The sequence below is a fragment of the Equus przewalskii genome, unplaced genomic scaffold (genome assembly GCF_037783145.1).
Source record: "Equus przewalskii isolate Varuska unplaced genomic scaffold, EquPr2 ChrUn-5, whole genome shotgun sequence".
Lineage (NCBI taxonomy): Eukaryota > Metazoa > Chordata > Mammalia > Perissodactyla > Equidae > Equus > Equus przewalskii.
In genome coordinates this window covers 388,438-412,193 of record NW_027228753.1, presented here as the reverse complement: position 1 = coordinate 412,193, position 23,756 = coordinate 388,438, and the positions used below count along the sequence as shown (strand labels likewise).

At 38.9% G+C, this 23,756-nt stretch overlaps 1 protein-coding gene across 2 annotated transcripts in view; it reads right to left on the bottom strand.

The window, feature by feature from the left end:
- The window catches only part of SH2D1B (SH2 domain containing 1B), a 29,726-nt gene extending 15,238 nt beyond the window's left edge, over positions 1 to 14,488 (bottom strand). Inside the window, exon 1 of one of the 2 annotated variants that reach the window (XR_011536881.1) lies at positions 14,172 to 14,466. Coding sequence is in view for 1 of the 2 variants with exons in the window: in XM_008535823.2 (XP_008534045.1) it covers positions 14,172 to 14,305 (134 nt within the window). In the remaining variant the exon portion in view is untranslated. Of the gene's footprint in view, positions 1 to 14,171 lie in introns of both variants that reach the window. The other variant, XM_008535823.2, reaches the window with a different exon arrangement.
- Positions 14,489 to 23,756: the final 9,268 nt, after the last annotated feature.

The window sequence follows — 23,756 nt, the reverse complement described above, 5'->3', positions numbered from 1 at the left end:
TTGAGTTCTGAGGATTTTTTTGTGCAAATTTTTCCATCTGTTGGAAAAGCTCTTGATCTGTTTACACTAGTTTGGGAATGGTAAAGATATAAGTATAAGCTAACTTTAAATATTTTCCTTTAATTTGTTCATCTTCAAACAATCTCGTCTCTTGTTCTGCAACTTTGAAAAAAACCTGTTTTGAACATTTTGGGTCTTTATAGGAGCTGATAACTTTTTATTGAAAGCAAGCTACAGAGTTCATTGTTTAAACCTTTAGTAATCTCAGTGGTTAACTTTCTACATTCCACATGCTTACCTCTTCGGAAACAACCTTTATCCAAACACAAAAACAAAACAATAACAGATAAAAAGGGCTCACCACTAAGTATTTGTTATCTTTGCCATCAACCTCACCCCTTTGGAAGCATACTATTTTGTGGTAAAGGCTATCTATGTTTTTATTCTCTGGTAATTCTCTTTTAGGGAGGTTTCACTTTTTTCAATATTCAGAAAAAGTTCTAGATGCTTCAAAAAACAGACTTAAAATGAATATAGTCTAAAAGTTTGTCTCCCCAATTTTTCCCCCTGTGCCTTTAGGAGGATCGGGTGGGGGAAGGGTGACTACAGGCTGATTCTCATGGGCAAAGAGGAGTGATGGGTAGATTGGGTTTACTTGGTGTATTCCTCTCTTAACAGGTCTCAAGTCTTATAAAACCATGATAACCAACATCACAATATCCTCACTATCCACATACCACAATAATCAGCCACATGCTCTTTGCCATCTGAGGCTTCGCTCAAAGACCTGGTGGTGCAAGGTAGTTGAGTTGAGGATTCAGGGGACCAAGTGCTTCAGGGCACTTTGGGGCAGGATGCTCCGCCAGGGGGAAAGGAGTGGAACTTTTGAAAAAGATCAGCCATTACTATCTAAACACACCATTTATCATACTGAATTTTAATTATCCATTTACTTGTCTGTGATTAGCACTTGGCTGTGAGTTCCACAAGGCCAGAATTATGTCTGTTTTGTTTACTCTAGCACATTGCCTGTCTCATAGTACATACTCAATAAATATTTGTTGAGTTGCTTTGAATTATGTTAACAAGAAATGTACCAAGCCTATAATGAAAAGTCTTACCAAGAGACGTAAAAGAACACTTCACAGAGTAAAAGGAGATGCAATGTTTTAGAATAGAAAGATTGAATATTGTAAAAATATTAATTATCAAATTGTACTTTTTTTTACATTCCTAGCTCCAACTGGCCACTGAACTCGAGACTCAGTTATCCAGCTGTTGACAACATCTCCTCTTGGATGTCTACTAGACATTTCAACTTAACGTGTTCAATACCAGGTATCCCTGTGCTGGATATTTTCTGTATCTCCATATCCTCTTTCTAACATTCCCCGCTCTGCTCTGTGCTCTGACCTTGCCTTCAAGCTTCTGATTGGGTTCACAATGGGAGACATATGCAAACAGCATGTATGGAGATAGATATAAGAGTGTTAACCAGGAAGGATGAAATAAAGATGAGTCTGGCTGAATTTGTCAGTAAAGGCACACTCACCCAGGATTCAGAATTTAATGTACTATCTCATGCATCTCAGAGTGGCATAAATATTCTGCTAGACTAGTTATTTGAAGCATGGATTCAATAATGGCCTATATTCAAGAGAGATCAAAATGCCAAAACTTCCCTGGCAGTCTATAGAGAAAGGAGTTGGAAGACTCAGGGAGATGGGAATGTTGTGATGAATCTATTTATGGAAACTGCTTAGTCATTTCTCACCCCCCCCCCACCCCCCGCCTAGGTGTCTGAAGGACAGCATCTTCATGATGCACTAAAAAATACATAGTGAGGAGAGCACCAGTGTCTTTAAAACCTGTAGCTACCTGCTATGAGCTGGGGTTGACAGTGGGAAATTCTGCAATGGAATTGGGTGCCTTGATTTCAATGGAAATAATGGGACCCAGGAATAGTAGCAGTCAGGTGTTAGCACCCAAATGAGAGACAAAGAGGTCACAAGTATCATGAGAAGCCAGAGGGATGTAACAGTATAAGAGCAGTTTGCTCTACAAGGATCTGTGTTGATGTCTAATAGATTCACTTGATTCCAAGGCATGGAAGAGAAGGGCAACCTAAAGTGCTGTTTGATATAAATGCAGAGAGAGAATGTCTATGTCTGGTGGCAGAACCCTGCCTTGAATCACATACTAGGGATTCTTGCATCTCTTACCCAATTTACATACTTCATCCTGTTCACAGGCCCAGAGCCCTTTTGAAAGGGATGCTGGATTTGAAAGGAATATGACCACTCTTCTCCAAGACTTTCCCAGAAGAACCTGCAGCATTAACCAGCGGCAGTGCGTACTGCGACAAGGAATAATACCCAATATTTTTGAGAGTTATTTGATACTAGCTCTGAGCTGACACTGATCCCTGGAGACCCCAAATGTTCCCATGGTCCACCAGTTCAGAGGCAGAACTTGTGAGAGTCAGATGATAGAAGAAATCTTTGCCTGAGTCCATTTCAAGTAGATCCAGTGGGACCAAAGGACAATCCTATGGTTATTTCCAAAGTTCCAGAATGTAGTTATGCACTTAGAAATTGGGAGAATCTTTTAATTGTTTCTCTGATTCATAGAATGATGACTATTGTAGTAAGAAGAAGCTCCTACAACTGGCCTCATCTGTCAAGAAAGTAAACTAAAAGCAATTTCACATTCCTGAAAGAAATTTCTGTACTAAAGACACTATTAAAATCAAGAAATATGCATTGTGTTAATTCCTACCACATTCTCATTTAACTCATTTATTTCACCAGTGCAAACACCAAATGTGTCTTGGAGAATTACTGTGAATTATTATAACCTCAAACAAAGATTATTGTGTTTACAGCTGCAGTTCCAAATGTGCTTCTTTTTGTGGATAAAATAATCACAGTTCTGGCACCTAGATATAGGAAAAGATTTGCTGTAGATCAAATAAAAGCAAGCTGTCTAGATAGCTAGCTAAAGTTCCTAATGGCAAGATAGTCAGAACCAGTTTGCCTTCATTTGATGGCAGGAACGGCAGTACACAGTCATGGCTTTACATCAAAGATGTGTCGTTTCTCTTTCTCTGGCATGAAACAACCCAGAAGGACCTTCATTATCATAATATCCTATAAAATATGATGTTGGTTCATTTCTAGGTCTGTTTCTATTAACATTTCTCCTCATTATGGATTGTATTTCCTGCCTCTATTCATACCTGGTAAATTTTGATTGGGGGCCAGACATAGTGGATTTTACCTTATCTGATGCTGGATATTTCTGTATTCCTATAAATATTCTTGAACTTTGTTCTGGGATTCAGTTAAGCTCCTTAGAAATAGTCTGCTCTTTTAGGGGCTGGTTTTAAAGCTCTATTAGATGAGACAAGAGCAGCCTTGAATCTAGAGTTAATCCTGTTCCACTACTGAGTCAATATCCTTCGAGTACTCTAACTGATGCCCATGAAGTATGAGATTTCTTCTCATTTGCTGAGAAAATAACTACTTTGAGATCAGTGTAAGCTCCAGAATTTCTTCCCTTGGCTCCTTTTGGGTGATTTTTTTTTTACCCCACCTTGGATACATTCCTCACAGACACGGGATATTCAGCACTAAGCTGAAGATTCAAGGAACCTCTTTGTAGATCTCTGGAGCTCGTTCTCTTCTGTATTCTCCTCTCATAAACTCCAGGTGCCTTGGCCTTCCTGGACTCCTAGCTCTATCTCATCAACTCAGGGAGATCATTAGGCTCCATCTGGGTAGATAAGGACATTAATACAGTTATTAAAATTATCTTGGATGTTCAAGAATGTAGAGGAAAGATAGAGCTTGTTAAGTAGAAACATGGAAGACATCAAAGAGACAGCTAAATTGAAATTCTAGACGTAAAAACTACGTTGTCCAAGATTAAGCATACTGGATGGGATTAGCAGCAAATTTCACATTACAGAAGAAACTAGTGAACTTGAAGGCAAAGCAATAGAAACTACCCAAAATGAAAATCAGAGAGAAAAAAAGACGGAAACAATAAATTGAAAACCAGTGAGCTGTAGAACAACTTTGAGTAGCCTAAATAACCTGTAATCAGAATCCCTAAAGTGGAAACAGAAAAAGTATTTAAAGAAATAACAGACAAAAATTTTCTAAGTTCGATGAAAACTATAAACCCACATATCCAAGAAATTCAATGCACCCCAAACTCAAGAAACACAAAGGAAATGACACAAAGCTACATCAAAATCAAATTGCTTAAAACTAATGATAAAAAGAAAATCTTAAAAGCAGTCGAGGAAAAAAAGATACATACCTACAGAAGAACAAACATAAGAATTACAGCAAACTTCTTATCAGAAACAATGCAAGTCAGGACATAGTGGAGCAAAATCTTCACAGGATTGAAAGAAAAAATTGTCAACCTAGAAATCTATATCGGGAGAAAATCTTTCAAAAACTGAAAGTGAAAAGAAGACATTTTCAAATGCACAGAAGCTGAACTAATTTATGCTAGTAGAGATGCGCTACAAGAAGAGTCATAGGAAGTCCTTTAGGCAGATGGAAAGATGGTACCAGATGGAAATCTGGATCTACACCAGTGGTTCTCAACCAGGAGTGATTCTTTCCCATAGAGGGACGTTTTGCAATGTCCAGAGATATTATTGGTCATCACAAATTGCACACGGCATTCCCCTCAACAAAGAATTATCTGACCCAAAATTTCAATAGTGCCAAGATTGAGAAACCCTGGTACACACAAAGGAATGAAGATTACCAGAAATGGTAAAAATGTGGATAAAGAAAACATATTTTTTTCTTATATTTAAAATCACTTTAAAAGGTAATTGCTTGCTTAAAGCAAAAATAATAACAATCTACTATAGGATTAATAAAATATACAGAAATAAAATGCATGACAATAATAGCACAAAGGCTTGATTAGAGTGTGGAAGAAATGAAAGGATATTATTGTGATGTTCTTATACTATAGGTAAAGTGGTATAGTATTACTTAAATATAGGCTATGACACATTAAACAGGCATACTATAAATACTAAATAAACTACTAAAAAGCAAAGAATTATAGCTAGCAAGCCCACAAAAGTGAGAATTTGGAAATACAAAAAAATGTTCAATCAATCCAAAAGTAGGCAGAAAAAGAGGAAAAGGGAAACAAAGAACAGATGTGACAAATACAAAATAAATGCCAAGATGGTAAATTTAAACTTAATCATATCAACAATTGCATTAGATACAAATCATCTAAACATTTCTATTAAAGGGAAGATACTGTCAAATTGTATGAAAAAGTAAGACTCAAGTGTATGATTTCCATAAGGGACCTGATGTAAAAAAGACTCAAATAGGTTAAAAGTTAATTGATGTGAAAAATACATCAACACTAATAAAAAGAAAGTTGGCAATATCAGATAAAGTTGATTTCAGAGCAAAGACTATAATTGGGGATAGAGAAGTGTCTTTTTTTTTTTTAAGACAAAGGGGTCAATTCATCAAGAAGATATAACAGTACTAAATGTTTATGCACCTAAATGTTTGTTTCAAAATACATAATGCAAAACTGATAAACTACAGGAAGAAACAGATAAATGCAGGATTATAATCAGAAACCTCAGCACCCTCATATAAATAATTGACAGTACATGTAGAAAGAAAATCAGCATAAGAAGGGAAATAATTTTTAAAGATTGTTGAACTATAAATGAGAAAAACAGAGAAAATTAATAAAAACAAAAGCTATTCTTTGAGAGGATAAATAAAATTGACAATGTTTTATTTGATATCAATGACGTAGAAATTACTTGAAAACACAAACTAACAAACCTCACTCAAAAAGAAATAGACAGAATAAACTTATGTCTATTAAATAGATTAAATTTGTAGTTAAAAACTTTCCCACAAAGAAAATTCAAGACCCATTGGCTTTACTGATGCCTTCTACTAAACATTCAAGGAAGAAATAACTCCAAATGTAAACAAACTCTTTCGGAAAATTAAAGAGAGAGCACTCCTAACTTATTTTATGAGGCTAGCATTTCTTTGATAAGAAAACCAGATATAGACATTTAAAACAGTAAAGATACAGATTATATTCCCCATGACATAGATACAATCATTCTTATCAAAATTTTAGCATATCAGATCAACTAGTTTATAAAAAGATATGCATAACAATCAAGTGGGATTTATCTCAGGATAAATTTAAAGATTGCTTTAACATTTGAAAATCAGTGAATATTGATTGAGTAGCTCCTAGAAGAAAATATAGGAGACAAGCTCCTTGACATCAGTAATGGCAATAATTTATTTAATATGACACCAAAAGTAAAAATCAACATCGAACTACATCAAACTAAAAATCTTCTGCACAGCAAAGGAAACCATCAACAAAATGAAATAGCAACCTACTGAATGGGAGAAAATGTTTGCAAATTATATAATTGATAAGAGGTTAATATCCAAAATATATAAAGAACACATATAAGTCAATAGTTAAAAAACAAACAATACAATTAAAAAATGGGCAGAGGATCTGAATAGACAATTTTCCAAAGAAGCCATACAGATGGCCAACAGGCACATGAAAAGATATTCAACATCAATAATCATTAGGGAAATGCAAATCAAAACCACAATGAGATATCACCTTACACCTGTCAGAATGGTTATTATAAAAAAGACAAGAAATAAGTGTAGGAGAGGACGTGGAGAAAAGGGAGACCTCGTGCACTGTTGGGTAGAATGCAAATTGGTGCAGCCACTATGGAAAACAGCATAGATGTTCCTTAAAAAATTAGAATAGAACTATCATAGGATCCAGCTATTCCACTTCTGAGTTTATATTCAAAGGGAATGAAAAATGTAATCCTATGTTTATTGCAACATTATTCACAATAGCCAAGATATGGAAACAACCTAAGTGTCCATCAACGGTGAATGGATAGAGAAAGTGAGGTATGTATATATATACATATATATGTATATACTTATATATACATATATATGTGTATATGTATATATATGTATATACACACACATACACACAATGAAATATTATTCAATCATGAGAAAGAAGGAAATCTTGCCACTTGTGACAACATAGATGGAACTTGATGGCATTATGCTAAGTGAAACAAGCCAGACAGAGAAAGACAGATATTTCATGATATCACTTATACATGGAATCTTTAAAAAAAAGAAAAGATTAGTTAACAGACTAAAAAGCAAAAATTCATACTACCATCTTAGTTGATGCAGAAAAAGCATTTGACAAACTTGTATACTTTCCTGATAAAAAATCTCAGCTCGAATAGGAATAGAGGGGCTAAATTCATAGTTAATGGTAAGAGACTGAATAATTTTACCCCCAAATGGGGAAATGACAAGTATTTTTGCACTCATCACTTCTATTCTACATTGTTCTGGAAGTCCTAGCTAGTGCAACAAGGCAAGAAAAAAGAATGGAATAGAAAGATTGAAATGGAAGAAGTACAACCATCTTTAATTGCAGATGGCTTGTACATAATCATATGGACTCTACAAAAAAGCAACTAGACTAACAGTGAGTTTAGCAAGGTTTCAAGATACAAGTTCCACATACAAAAATCAATTGTGTTTCTATTTACTTGCACTGAATAAGTTGAAAGTGAAATGAAAACGTTATTTAAAATAACATCAAGCATGTGAAATCTTAGGGATAAATTTGACAAAAAATGTTACAAGACCTGTCACAAAACATTTTTGAGAGAAATTTTAAAAGACCTAAATTAAATGGAGAGATTAAACCATGTTCATGGATCAGAAGGATCAAGATTCCTGTCAGTTCTCCCCAAATTGATCTATAGATTCATACAGTCTCAATCTAATTCCCATTGTGCTTGTTATGATAGTTGATAGTTGATAAGCAGACTCTAAAACACGTATGGAAATGAAAGGGACCTAGGATGGCCAAAATAATCTTGAAAAAGTTGGGAGACTTACACTGTCTGTTTTAAAGACTTGTTATAAAGTGATAGTAATCAATAAAATATAGAATTTGCATAAAGATAGGAAAAAAGATTAATGGTAAGTGCTTAAAAATAGATACAAACTTATATGGTCAATAGATTTTTTTGCAAAAGCACCAAAGTAAGTCTTTGGGAGAGAGAATAATCTTTTCAACAAATGAGCTAGAACAATTAGGTAGGCATACTTCATAAAATGAACTTCAACCCTAACCTTACCACAGACACAAAAATTAGATCAGAATGGGCTACAATAAATGTCAAACCTAAAACAAGAAAACTCTAGAGGAGGGGCTGTTGCCAAGCGGTTAAGTTCACGTGCTCCGCTTCAGCGGCCCAAGGTTTCACCCGTTCAGATCCTAGGCACGGACCTAACACCACTCATGTAGCCATGCTGAGGCGGCACCCCACATAGCACAACCGGAAGGACCTACAACTAGAATATACAACTATGCACTGGGGGGCTCTGGGGAGAAGAAGAAGGAAAAAAAAGAGGATTGGCAACAGATGTTGGATCAGGTGCCAATCTTTAAAAGAAAAAAACAAACTCTCGAAGAAAATAAAGGAAAAAATCTTTTTGTGATAGGCAGTAATTTATTGGATACAATACAAAAATCACAATCCATAAAAGAAAAAATTGATAAATTGGGCTTCATTAAAATTAAGAACCTCTGTTCTTTGAAATATACAGTTAAGAGGATGAAAAGACAAGTCACAACATAGTAGAAAATATTCACAAACCACCTATCACATAAAGAACTTACATTCAAAATATATAAAGAATCATCGACTCAGTGAGAAAACAAATAAGAAAATACAACTTTCAGATTCTTTTTTTTTTTTTTGAGGAAGATTAGCCCTGAGCTAACATCCGTGCCCATCTTCCTCTACTTTATATGTGGGACGCCTACCACAGCATGGCTTGCCAAGCAGTGCCATGTCCGCGCCCGGTATCTGAACCGGCGAACCCTGGGCCGCCGAAGCAGAACATGCGAACTTAACTGCTGCGCTACAGGCTGGCCCCACGACTTTTAAATGGGCAAAATATTTGAACACACACTTCATCAAAGAAGCTTTATGGATGGCCAATAAGTGTATGAAAAAATACTCAGTATCGTTAGTCATTAGCAAAATGTAAATTAAAACCACAATTAAATACCCCTATATCATCGTATTATTAATATTTATGGCTAAAATTAAAAAGGCCATACAAGGTGGTTGTGAGGGTGTAGAGCCGTCAGAACTCACAATGCCAGTGGGAATGTAAAATAGTGCAATCACTTTAGAAAACAGTTTGGTACTTTCTTAAAAATATAAACCTGCATTGAACATATGGCTCAGCCATTCCGCTCCTACTTATTTACCCAGGAGAAATGAAAACAGATGTCTGCAAGACTGGGTCACAGATATTCATAGCAAGTTTAGTTGTAATAGCTATGAGTGAGTAAACAAATTGTGCTTTATCCCTACAATGGAATACTACCCAGCAATACGTAACTGATGCATAATACATAGATGAATCTCAAAATAATTATTCTGAATGAAAGAAGTCGGACAAAAACACTACCACTTTATAATTTGACTTATAGTAAATTCTGGAAAATATATATTAATCTATAGTGCCAGAAAGCACACGGTGGCCTGGGGTCTAGGGGGTGGGTGGGACGTGTGGTAAGGAGAGATTAAAAAAGGTGCAAGGGGAGTTTTGGAGGTCATGGATATCTTCATTATTTAGGCTGTGGTGAGGGTTTCACAGGTGTGTACAAATGTCAAAATGCATTGAATTGTCCTCTTTTCATTTTCTGTCAATGATACCTCAATAAAGCTGTAAACATAATTCATGACATAAACAAGCATATAAATGGAATTTATTTTTGCTCTAATATACAAACCAAATTTACATTCATATTACATATACGGCTTTGGCTGTTTTCATGGTTGGTTTTTGGCACTAGACAGAAAAAAGTGTTTCCTGTATTTGCTGTTAGGTCTTCAGTAAATATGTGGTGGTTTGACCCCAGTGTGAGATAACATACAGTAGATGATGTCTCTGGACGCGACAGCAAGGAATGAGATCCAGATAGTCGCTCAATCATTTGTCAGGTTTATAGTACTTGGTGTATTGAATTGCCTACCTTTTTGGTTATCCTGTGGACAGCTTCAACCCCATTTAAGATGTGAGAAATATACAGGGCTTATAAGGACCATATTTAAATCTATGCCGTTACATTTTCAGTTAGGATTTGAAAAGGTTGGAATACAGGTCTTCTAAGTTTCTATTTATCTTTGAGTTGTTTTATTCTTTCCAACAGGGTTTAGCCTTGTAAACGGTTGTTAAGCGAAGTGCTGTGTAAGGATCTCTGAACTCTTGCTCGGTTCATAAACATCACAGATGAGCAGTTCGTCTCACACTGTGACCAGCATTGTGGGGAAACTTATTCACGTTCCAGTTTTTAGTTTTATCTTAACCAAACTTCAAAAGATCAGTTGAAGGAATGGAATTGACTGTGCCCTGTGATGTCAACTATGTATTCTGCATTTTTCCGTGCCATGACACAATGGGGAACCCAAGGCAATAAAGAATGTTTTAAGACTTTTGACTTCTGGCCTTCTCACTGGTCTTGATCGTGGTGTGCGTTGGTACAACCTTTTGTTGTACTAATTTGTCAATGTGTGTAGAAACGTTAAAACATCTAGGATTTTATCCTAAGGAGAGATTTGGGCAAACTTTCAAAGATGTAAGTACAAAAATGTTAGTTGTCTCAAATTACATTGAGTCCATTGGACAAAATTGGAAATAACCTAAATGTATAATTATCTATAAATTATTATATATCCAATCAATAAAATACTAAGCAATCATGAAAGGATGATGTGTATTGGCTTTCTTTGATGTGGAAAGTTACCTAGAATACATCAGAAACAACAGCCCATCATGTAAAATGAACCATTTATGTACATTATTTGCTTATACACGCACACGCATGGAGAGCAGTCTGGAGATACGTGTGCTGAAATATCAGAAATGGTGATTTATGAGTGGTGAGATTGAGATAATTTCTGCTTTCTTTTTTGTCCTTTCTCTGCATTTGATTTTTCTAAAACCACAAAAAAAATTGAATTATTTTTTTCTTTCTGAACTCTAGAGTCTTTCCAAAGAGCTCAGAATCTGAGAGCTGGAAATGACTCTCAAGATCTCTTCCACTCATTCTTTCTATTGCTGTTTCCTACCCAGTGAGGACATGCAGTAAGTCAGGGTTCAGGGTCTTCTTATGTGCAGTCTCCCTATGGCTATAGAAAGTCTCTGCTTTATCTTCACGCTGCAGACGAATCCCATACATCCCCTAACATCTACTTCACTTTGACTGTACTGATTATAAAGGCAGACCCAGGTCCAACTTCTGACACCCATGAAGTCACGCTACACAGACAGCATTTTGCACATTTGTGTTTTCTAGAAGCTTTATCATGCTATAAGATCAGATAATATTTCCTGTCTGTGGCTACTACATAGCTTTCTGGTCAGCAGTATATGCCGCTAGGCCAACTCTTTGACTTCCTTCCATCATTTCTAACTTTCCTATAGTTCTTGTATGTAGGTCTGTGAAAGCAAGGAAGTTGCCCTGATGAGATCAGTCATTACAGTTGTCCCACGCATCACAGTGTCCGATCACCTTTCATCGTGCCCACTAGGCTCTGAGCTGAGTTGAAGGCACCAAGTGAGTATCTAGCATCGTGCCTGGCAGAGGAGGGACTTTAAATAGTTGTTGAGCAACTAGAATTGGGTGGTCTGTACTGATCTGTGTGGTAAAATTTCACAAGGAGGTCATTTGACCTGAGCCTTAAACCTGAGGGTTCCTGACATTTTGTCTTTCTTTCCGTGACATGGGCGGGAAGGAAGTGAGGCTTGATCACATGCAGGTGCCCAACAAATATTTATTCTTGCCTCCTTATTTGATTTATTATTATTATTATTTTTACATTTCTTAGTGACTTTTGCTTTAGATGACTATATAAACTAGTCGATGTACCACAGAACAGTTGAGAATAAATGTCAGTTTTTAAAGAGAACCCCAAAATGGACGACCCACCCTGAGATCTAGGTCAAGGTCACACCCTTGCAACTTCTTCTTTCTTCTTCCCACTACTTGCCCCACCATAGTTAGTTCTCACTGTCTCCCAGCCAGAGACACAACAGCCTGCATGGCCATCACCTGCCAGCTTCAGTACCTTCTCAATACCAGACGGCAGTTCCTAAAACTCAGCACCAGTCTTGTCATTTCCCTGCTCCGAAACCATCCATGTTTCCCTCTTAACTACAGAATCATTTTTTTAAGACCCCATAAGATTATAAACCTGCTTTTCCAAAAGTGGGTTTCCAAACTACCTTTCCAGAACCCTGCACGATTCGTATGTGCTTTCAAAGATCCTGTGTCTAGGCCTCTTTTCCTGCCTCCTTTCTTCCCTAAGGTGCTTTCCATCCAGTTTCCAAGTGACCAAATCTTATCTACTCTTTAAGTCCCAGCTCAAACTCCACCTCCTCTAAGAAGGTTCTTCTGCCCATTTCTTCCATCCTTGAGTTTGTATAAAACTGTCTCCTGAAATTTATACTTTAGCCTTATTTTCTTTATTTACATGTTTTGGATCCCCTTGAAAAAAATTGCAAGTGCCGTATTGGAATCTCCTTAGAAGATTCCCGGCCTCAGCACAGAGTTTGAATAAATAGTAGGAATTCACTACATTTTTGTAAACATTTTTTAAATCACAAAAGTAATACGGGCACATATAAAACATTTAAACAGTGCAAAAAAGTTATCAAATGAAAAGAACCCTTTCCCTAACTCACTCCATCTAAATTCCTAGCTGTAACCACCATTATAAGTTTCTTACAAACCTTCTAAAAATTTTATATGAATTTACAAGGATATAGGCATCTGTTTTTTTTTCACACAAATGAGATCAAACTTTGCATCTTGCCTTTTTCACACAACAATAGATCTTAGAGGTTTTTCATACCACATGCAGATTTGCCCAATCTTGTTAATGCCAATTTGCACATACTGTGCAGTCATAACTACAAGATAGGTTTTTATTAGTGAAATTTTGGGTCAAAGGTTATATCCATGCATATTGCATTTTGGCCACATTACCATCCAAAGAGGCCACATTAGCGTGTGCAATGCTGTCTACTTCCCAGCACTCTAATTATATCTGGGTATTTTCGTTGTTTTAACTCTTGCCCATTGAATAGGCAAAAATGGTATCTCCTTATTCTTTTGATTTGTCCTCATAGCTCTCTAAGACTAAGAAGCCCTGAAGTGCATCCACAGAGACATTTGAGTTTTAATTCCTATAACCGCTAGAAGAAAAAGTTCAGTCTTCTCTAAAAGAGGAGAATACTTCACGAGAGTAGATTCCTACTGCTATCTATTCGAAATTGCTTTCTAAACTGGGCTAAACAAGTTCCTTCGGCAGGGTGGCTCTGATACTCTGGCCTGAAAGTTCATACCTAGCCCAGACCTTTGGAAATGCCAGATGAATTTTAACACAAGCAAGTCGTTTGAGAGCTCCAACTCTCTGTTTCTTCATCTGTAAAATGGGGACTGCTTATCCTTGCCTTGATAGACCACAAGAAGGGCGAAAGGAAATGATGTGTGTGAAGCCCTTTAGAAACCTAAGAAAATTTGAAGTGTTATTAGTATTTTAAGTATTGCAAGTGGAGCCAGCAGAATACATGTAAAAACTTGTTCTTTCAGATTGAAATTTCATAAAGGGTTCCTAGCCTTTTCCACACCAAATAAACCTACTTCTATGGGACCGGACCTTTTTCACGTGGCGGCTACCTTCTGTGCCTTCCTCCTCAGCTCCCATGCTTCCTGCAGCCCTTCCACTCACCACCCCCACTCTGGCTGCTCCAGAGAGTCTCCACGTGCGGCATTTGTGCCAGGGGGAGAAGGGCAGGTGCAGGAGCATAGACAGACACATTCCCTCCATCCCCTCCTCGCAGCGTCTAGCTATTTCTCACTCTGTTCGTTTGGACAGCAAGGTCAGAGTGAAATACAATTTCCTTTCCATTTGGTTGCCATTACTACATTCAGTAAAAGGTTTCAAACATGTAGAAGAAGAGGTTACTCACGAGACGCAGAGGCACAGGACTCCCGGCACAGACTCGCTGTCTCTTAATAGAAAGTTGCCATCCACCCCTTCCTTGAGCAGCAAGGTCTCACAGTCTCGCTTGGACAGAGGACCGTGGTAATAAGGCAGATCCATGGAGAGCCCTCTCGTATCCCTGAAATTCAGCCCCAAGTCCAGGGACGATTCTGAGACGGGAGGCGAAGGCAGCTGGCCTAATGGGGCCTGTGGAAGTACCTCTTTCTCCTCTGACTGGTGGGAAAGCTGAAGTTGTTCTGTGAGACTCCACCAATTCTGCAAGATTCAGGAAATGAGAAGGGTGGGGGTGATAAAGTGACCAAGACTTTTCAGCCTATAAATGGCCCAAGTGTGACTCACAGAAGTGGCTGAGAGCATGTTTGAGTACACAGTAGAAGGAGTGAGGTTTGTGGCTCAGGCTGTGGCGCTGAAGTCAGGCTCCCCAGCGCTGTGCTATCACCCTAAATCACCCTAAATCACCAGTTTTCACCTTTTCTGGCTACTGCTGTCCCTTCCATGGAGCACATCACTGATTTTGCTGAAATACGTGCCCATTTTCTGCCGAAGCTGCCTATGATTATGCTATGCTTAGCTCAGAACAGGTGTCCGAAAAGTGTTCAGAATGGCTGGCCCCGTGGCCGAGTGGTTAAGTTCACACACTCCCTGTTGGCAGCCCGGGGTTTCTATGGTTTGGATCCTAGGCGCGGACATGGCAGCATTCATCAGGCCATGTTGAGGCGGCGTCCCACATGACACAAGTAGAAGGACTCACAACTAAAATATACAACTATGTGCTGGGGGGATTTGGAGAGTAAAAGCAGGGAAATAAAAAAAGATTGGCAAGAGTTGTTAGCTTAGGTGCCAATCTTTAAAAAAAACAAAAAAAGCATTTAGATGAAGAATGAATCTAGACATGTCCAGACACGATGGGACAGTTGGAAAGATAGGATGTCCATGGGTCAAATGACATGAAAAATGGCAGATGTCAATGGAAATAGAAAGCAATTAGACACTATGGGAGAGGACAGGCCATTCCTTGGTTAAAGCTCTAGCCACAGGTAAACAAAGGCTGTTAACCTTCTCTAGAATTGTGCCTTTTGGGGAAGGAGCCAGTGCAGGTGGGAGGGATTATCTGGGTATACAAAGTTAGTGCAAGGATGCTTCTCTGGGTGGAAGAAAAGGGGATATTAGGCTTGGGTTTGAAAACCTTCAGGTCCTTTGAAGTTCTCACCCTGGAGGACAGCAGTGATCTTCCACATGAAGAGAGACCAAGAAAAGTCTATCCAGCCAGAGACACTTGGCACCCGGTAGACAAACTGATGTTTATGAGAAAATTCCTTTTTTTTTTTTTCTCCTGAGACTTTTCTACCTCGATCAACTGATATTCTTGGGAAAGATAGTTTCTGTTATCTGAGGGTCAGAGTTAACCCTAAGAGTAATTTCCAAGGCCTTTTCCCGCCCCAGATTTATTGAGATATAATTGCACATAACATTATGTAAGTTTAGGGTGTACAATGTGTTGATTTGATACACTTATACATTATAAAATGATTACCACCATAACAGTAGCTGACATCTCCATCTTGTCCCATAACTACCATTTCTTTTTTGTGATGAGAACGTTTAAGATCTACTCTCTTAACAACTTTCAAGTATATAAGACAGTATTGTTAACTATCATCATCATTCTGTACGTTAGATTCCCAGAACTTATTCATCTAAAAGTGGAAGTTTGTGCCCTTTGACCAACATCTCCCCATTTCCTCCTAGGCCTTTCAACTGTATGTAAATTTCTCTCCCTATTCAACTGCCTTGTGCAAATATTTACAGGAATTGGTACGTATCTCAAATATATATCTGTAAAAAGAGAACTGTGTGCTCGTGAATCATCCTTACTTCTCTTAATGCTTTCTTAACCCCGATCGTTGTTGCATCTTGCTGGTTTCCCAGCTGTCTACCCACTCTTGGAGATCTGTCTTACACTGAACTTCTTTGTAGGAGATTTTTGTTCTTCCTTGGAAGTCCCATTGCTCTTCTGTTGGTGTAATGGAGCGTCATGGAGTGACACTAATCAAGGGACTTGTTATCAGAGAGATGTGCTTTCAAATCCCAATTTCTCTTGCGTGGCATTGGGCAATTCACTATTTAATTTCCTGGGAATGATGGCAGTTCAGGAGAGAATTTTTATTGACAAAAGAGGAAAATGGGTGCCAAGCTTGATGAGAGGATATTTTTTGACACAAGGGAGGAAATAATTGAGTGCATGTTCAACACCTTTATTATCACAGGGGCTTTAATGCCTTTTTTTCTGTGTCAAAACCCAATCCCCTGATCCTTACTCAAGATAAGAAAAATGCAAATTAAATACATACTGAGATAACATCTCTCATCTATTATGTTGGTGCAAATCAAAAGTTTGAAAACACACTGGGTTGGTCATGCTGGGGTGAAATAGAATGACATCTTATACAATGTTGGCTGGAATACAAAACAGTTACAACAGCAATGGAGGAGAGTTTGGCAATATCTAGCAAATTTACATATTCATCTACCCACTGATAGAATCATCTTAGTTCCATTTTGTAATAAATAATTCAAGCAAAGCTAGTCAATGGGTAAAAACTTTAGGCAAATGTTTGATAATGGTCTTTACAAAGGAAAGATCAAGCTGTCACCACCTAAACCCAATGATCAATCTTAGCAAGTTTAATGGTAGGACACCAGACATTGAATGCCTACCAATTTGATGGGGCAGGAAACACACAGCACCACTGTGGAATGTACTTTCAAAAAAAGTTGAACTTGAAAAAGTTATAACTAACTTCCACATATGGGACCCTCATGAGGAAGCAGACAGACAAATCCAGTATGTGGGACATTCAATAGGACAACAAATGTGGTTTCTTCATACGTCAGTGTCATGAAAAACTGAGTCAGATAGTAGGGCGAGGACTGCTTGAGGTTAAGAGAGATTTATGAGGCATAAAACCAATACAACATGGGGATCTTGTGTGGATTCTGGTTTGAAAAAAATCAAATACAAAAGTTTCCTGCCACTGGGGAAATTTAAATGTTGACTGGATATTAGATGATACCAAGGAATTATTGTTGATTTTGTTAGGTGTGGTCACGGCATTGTGCTTACGTGAGTAAATATCCATAGCTGGGTGATGGTGTATGGGGTTCATTATATTAATGTCTCTATTTTTGTATGTCTTGAACATTTTTCATAATAAAAAATCCTTCCATTGTCATGTTATTCTGATCCCATGTCACCTCTGAGAATAGCTGCACAATACACAGCAACATTCTTAATTTCTCACATGGATCCCCTTTCTCTCATCCATAGAAATCAAAGCCTACTGCCATTGTTGTAGAACATGACCCTATCCCTCTAGCCATGGTTAATTGGACCAAAGGTAGGCCCCTGACTCAAGATGGGCTAATCACAGACCCTCACGGAGGAATTTGGAGGGAATGAGGAAAGGAAGAAACAGAGAGGTGCAGGGGATTGGGGAGAGGAAGGAAATAAGAATGGAAATGAATTTTCTAGGGATGGCTGTACAATGGGTACATTGTTGTACTGTGAACTGGTGGCCTTATACCACCCAGTGACCAGGAGAAGGGAGAGAACTGGTCCACAAAATGAAGAATGAAGTAGACTCATAGAGAAAAGCAGAGTCAAGAGATAGTCCTACTAAAGCAACCCACTGAATGGGAGAAAACATTTGCAAATCATATCTCTGATAAGGAGTTAATATCCAATATATAAAGAATTCACACAACTCAATAGCCAAAAAGCAAATAATCCAATTTAAAAATGGGGAAAGGACTTGACTAGACATTTTTCCAAAGAAGATATACAAATGGCCAACAGGTACATGAAAAGATGCTCAACATCACTAATCATTAGGGAAATGCAAATCAAAACCACAATGAGATATCACCTCACACCTGTTCGAATGGCTATCATCAAAAAGACAAAAGATAAGTGCTGGCAAGGATGTGGAGAAAAGGGAATCCCTGTGCACTGTTGGTGGGATTATAAATTGGTGCAGCCACTATGGAAAACAATATGGAGGTAATTTAGAAAATTAAAAAGTGAACTACCATATGATCCAGCAATTCCACTTCTGAGTATATATCTCCAGAAAATGAAATCACTATGTTGAAGAGATATCTCCACCCCCATATTCATTGCAGCATAATTTACAATAGCCAAGACATGGAAACAATCTAAGTGTCCATCAACAGATGAATGGATAAAGAAATGGAATCCTATTCAGCCATAAAAAAGAAGGAAATCTTGCCATATGTGACAACATGGATGGACCCTGAAGGCATTTTGCTAAGTGAAATAAGTCAGGCGAAGAAAGACAAATACTGTATGATCTCACTTACATGTGGAATCTAAAAAAAAACCTCATATGAAAAGAGATCAGATTGGTTACCAGAGGTGGGAAGTGGGGGAATTGGATGAAGGTGGTCAAAAATTTCAAATTGCTAGTTATAAGATAAGGAAGTACTGGAGATAAAATGCACATGATGACTGTGTTAACACTGCTGTGTGCTATATTTGAAAGTTGCTCAGAGAGTAGATCCTAAAAGTTCTCATCACAAGGAAAAAACCATTTTTTTTCTTCTTTTTCTTATTACACATGAGATGATGGATGTTAACTAAATTTATTGTGATAATCATTTTACAATATATGTAAGTCAAGTCATTATGCTGTACACCTTAAAGTTATATAGTGCTATGTGTCAATTACATCTCACTAAAACAGGAAGAAAGAAAAAAGAGAGACAATCCTACTTAGGTTCCTCATGGATTTTCATTTCCTGGATCCAGTGATTTCTGAGGTCTGGCTACACTCTTACGCTTTGCTATTTTGTCATTTTAATACATTTCCCTTTTGTCATAAGCTAGCTGCCATTTGTTTTTATTTTCTATTAAAGATGGCAAATAAATCCAGCCTTACAGGCAAAATTCTGTTGTCAAGTCCAAGGGAGCATGAAGCTAAATATGAGTTACATGGTTACATGAATGAGAAGTCATATAGAAACTGGATAGAGTGGGACCGGCCCCCGGGGCCGAGTGGTTAAGCTCGCGCGCTCCACTTCGGCAGCTCAGGGTTTTACAGGTTCGGATCCTGGGCGCAGACATGGCACCGCTCATCAAGCCATGCTAAGGCGGCACCCCACATGCCACAGCTAGTAGGACCCACAGCTAAAAATACACAACTATGTACCAGGGGGCTTTGGGGAGAAAAGGGGAAAAAAGGAAAAATCTTTAAAAGAAAAAAAGAAACTGGATAGAGCGGAAGTCAACGCTGGAAGATGCAGGGTCACCACTGACCACAGCAGCATGGTGAGGGCTTGTGTTATGCTTTTTAAAAGATGTCTTACTGTCTAGTGGAGGGCCTCCCACTTTACCGCGACTGTCTTCCTTTAGAAGATAGCACTCTGTGTCCTCAAACAGCTAACTCAGCACACCAGCATCATTCACTGAACATGTTCTAAGGTGGAACCCCAATGTTTCTGGACTCTCCATGACTTTAAGGGCAGAACTGGCTGTGTGAGGGGCAGGGTGGTGTAGTGGTTCAGCACCAAGCTCTGCAGTCTGGATTTGAATTCTACTTCCTCCACTCGGTAAGTAGTGCAGGGTGGTTAACTTTCTGTGCCTCCATTTTCCAGAAAATGGGGATGATAATCATGATGTTTATCATATAAGGTCATTGATAGGGTTAAATGAGAATATATACCTAGTGTGCCTGGCACAGTGAGGGCTTAGTTTACTATTATTGTTCGTGTATAGGAAGTCCCAGATGAAAACGTCCCTTTGCTTGTCTGGATGATGTTATGTCTGGATGGGATGTCTGGACCTTTGCCAGTCATCCTGGGACCACAAGAGCCAGGCTGCCTGCTGAGAAGGGCCAAGTGGAGAGAGACAATCTGGGCCCTTGACAATGGCATTGAGCTGCTTTACCAACCAACCTAGTATCCCATCCCTCCTGTGGACTTCCTGTCGAGTGGGAGAATAAATTTCCTCCCTGTTTAAGCGATTCGAGTTGGAGCTCATTGTTGCAGCAAGATCCTAATAGATATGCTGACTATGGCATTGCTTTTTTTTAAATTAGTTTGAATACCATCTTTATTGATTTTTTTAATGTAATTACTTATCTACTAATAATGTGTAGAAGTTTCCACAACATCAAAATTCCACTCCTTTTTTGCTTTCCCCATAACTTGAACTATCAGCTTTGCTAAAGTCCTTCTACCACAGATTGATTATCTCTCATTTTATCTCTCATCATTCCTCAAATAAATTTTTAAAAGCCGTGTTATTACTATATTGATTATTGAAAATAATAGCTTGATGTTAAATTAATATGAGCATACCTATGACATGCAGATAAAGCTCTGAGCTATTTAAGAGGTGAATAGAGATACTGTATCCATCTCACTGCCTTAATTATTTCATATATTGGAAAATAGTTTTCATATGCATCACTTTATTTAAAAACGCAAAAACTTAGAAGTAAACAAAATAAAAACGAAAACCCTGAAGAGTGCAAACAAAAAGTTCAAAGGGGCTGAGGCACTCCAACCAAGTGTGAAAGGTAAACTTGGTGAGTACAAATTTTAGGAGAATTGAGATTAGCAAATTTGTTCCTTCGACAAATAAACATTAGCCAGCTTTTTTTAAATGCAGTTTGTTTTAGGTGGACAGGTTTGAGTCTTCTTGGAAAAATAACGAGAGGAACTGAGGATAAAATGCTGTTTCTGCAGCAAGGCTTGGACGCTGGGCTAATTCATAGGGGAGAGGACCATACTCTCCAGAGTAAAGACACAGATGAGTGGGGAGAGAAAAGTCAAGGGGACATACCTCATCCTCCACAGGAAAAACCTGGATTTACTTCCTGAAGGAACCAGGTTTATTAGGTACATTAATTTCTTATGGCTGCTGTAACATATTACCACAAACTTAGCAGCTTAAATCAACACAAATTCATTATCTCAGTTTCCTTAGGTCAGAAGTCTGGCAGCCTTGCTTGGGTCTCTGCTCAGAATCTTACAAGGCCAAAATCAAGATGTCGGTGGGCCAGGCTTCCTCTTTGGAGGCTGTAGGGGAGAATCCATAATCTTGCTCATTCAAGTTGTTGGTGGAATTCAGTTTCATGCAGTGGAGGACTGAAGACCCATTTTCTTGTTGGCTGTCAGTTGAGGGACCTTCCCAGCTTCTAGAGGCTTCCTACATGTCTTGGTTTACGGCCTCTTTCCTCCCTTTTCAGAGTGAACAATGGTGAGTCAAGTCTCTCTAATACTTCAATTCTCTCCTCTGCCTCCCTCTTTCACTGCATATTTCTAACCACCATTCCGCTTTCTGCTTTCAGTCTTAAGAACCCATGAGATTACACTGGACGCATCCAGACAATCCAGGATAATCTCCTTATTTTAAGGTCAACTGATTAGCAATCTTCATTCCACCTGCAAAGTCCCTTTTGTCAAGCAACTAACATATTCATAGGGTCCAGGGCCTCGGGGGTCATTATTCAGCCTACCATGTTAAGGACATGATCAAAGAAAGAAATAGAGTTAAATGAAAATGTTGCTGCAAATGTCAGAGGCAATCAGAAGAAAAAACAAAACAGAAGTGGTTAAGCGGTCAGCCTGAGGAAATGACATATGTCTGCCTCGCTGCCCCCGCTGTGCGACAGGATCTTGTCTTCTCTAGCACATTTTTAACTGTGTTTCATGGCCCTCAATGGAAGCCCAGCCCCTGAGATGGGGAACAGCGATGCTCCCCCTGCAAGATCTCAGCAGGAAGAAGATCATAATTATTGGTTACTTCCAGGTCCAACCACAGCACTACTGTGAATACCTGTTTATGCCCGACATCTCTGAGGGCTCCAGTGTGAGAACACTCTGACCTACAGGCAGTAGGCTAGGGGCTGTGGTGGCGGTGGTATGTGGAAGCAACAGACGGTTTTGTGGAAGGGTTTTTCTGGGCTTACAGGAAATGGAATTTCACAAATGGAACCCCTCTTATGGTGATCAGGGGTCTGGAGGAGTTGGTGTCTCTCCCCTAAAGGCTCCTGCAGGAGAGCAGGAGAATACCATTACCTAGTTTCCTGGTTTTCCGTCTCTTGCCCTCATCATACCAAAAGGAGGAAGGCCAGAAAATGTCAGAGTGAGTGATGCCGAGTGTCTGACCTTCACCCAGTTCTACTCCCTCAGCATTCTGATCCTGCCACAGGGCCCAGATCATTTTAAAGGCCTCTAGAAAGTTCTCTCATTTCACTCTAAGGGTCTTCAGTGCATCGGGACCGGCACTGATGGCAAGCCTGGGAATTTCCCCCCAAGGCCTTGGGGACTGGATGACTCTTATTAAGGGTGTTCCCTCAGTTTCACTGACATTGTCAGTGGGTCAAGAATACTTCCTGTGTAGACATCTAATTTCCCCCCCCAAATTAGTTTCCTAGGGCTGCCATCATAAAGTACCCAAAATTGGGTGGCTAAAAACAACAGGAGTTTATGTTCTCACAGAGGCTAGAGGTCTGAAACCAAGATATTGGCAGGGCCATGCTCCTTCTGAAACCTGTAGGAAGAATCCTTCCATGCTTCATCTAGCTTCTGGTATTTGCCAGAAATCCTTGTCATCCCCCAGCTTGTAGGTACATCACTCCAATCTCTGCCTCCATCCTCCTATGATGTTGTCCCTGTGTGTTTTCACATGGTGTCCTCTCTGTGTCTCTTCTCATCTTCTTATAAGGACACCAGTCATATTGGATTAAGGACCCATCCTACTCCAATGTGACCTCAGGTTAATCAATTACATCTGCCACGACCTTATTTCTATATAAAGTCACATTCTAAGGTCCCAGAAAGGAAATGAATTTTTAGAGACACTCTCCAACCCATCAGACTCCCCTACTCCCCTCTTCCTCCACCTCATTCTTCCGCTTCTAAACCTCTGCTTTATGAGCTGAGCTCCATCTAAATAAGAACCCCAGAAATGAACTCCAGGGCCCTCAGGGAAGCTCCAGATCAGAGAAAGGATTCACCTCAGGGACCAAAACCCACCCACAGATCCTGGCGGATGGTTAAGCAGCCTCAGATGATCTGCTGCTTTTTCCATGTAGACGCTCAGAGGCTGGGATCGGGAGTCTCCAGAACTGTGTGGAATCTTTGCTGTTTTCTGTCCTTCATCGCTAAGTCCTCTTCTCCTGGGACGGCCTGGAGAGCCCCCTCTTTGCCCTGGTTATTTATTTATTATTTATTTTTTTATTAAGGTTATGAAAGTTAACATTCTTGTGAAATTACAGTTGTACATCACTATTAGTCATGTTGTAGGTACACCACTTCACCTCTAGTGCCCTCCTCCCACCCCCCTTTCCCCTGGCAACTACCAATCAGTTCTCTTTGTCCATATGTTAACTACCACCTATGAGTGGAGTCATACAGAGTTCGTCTTTCTCTGTCTGGCTTATTTCACTCAACATAATACTCTCAAGGTCTATCCATGTTGTTGTGAATGGGACGACTTTGTCCTTTTTTATGGTTGAGTAGT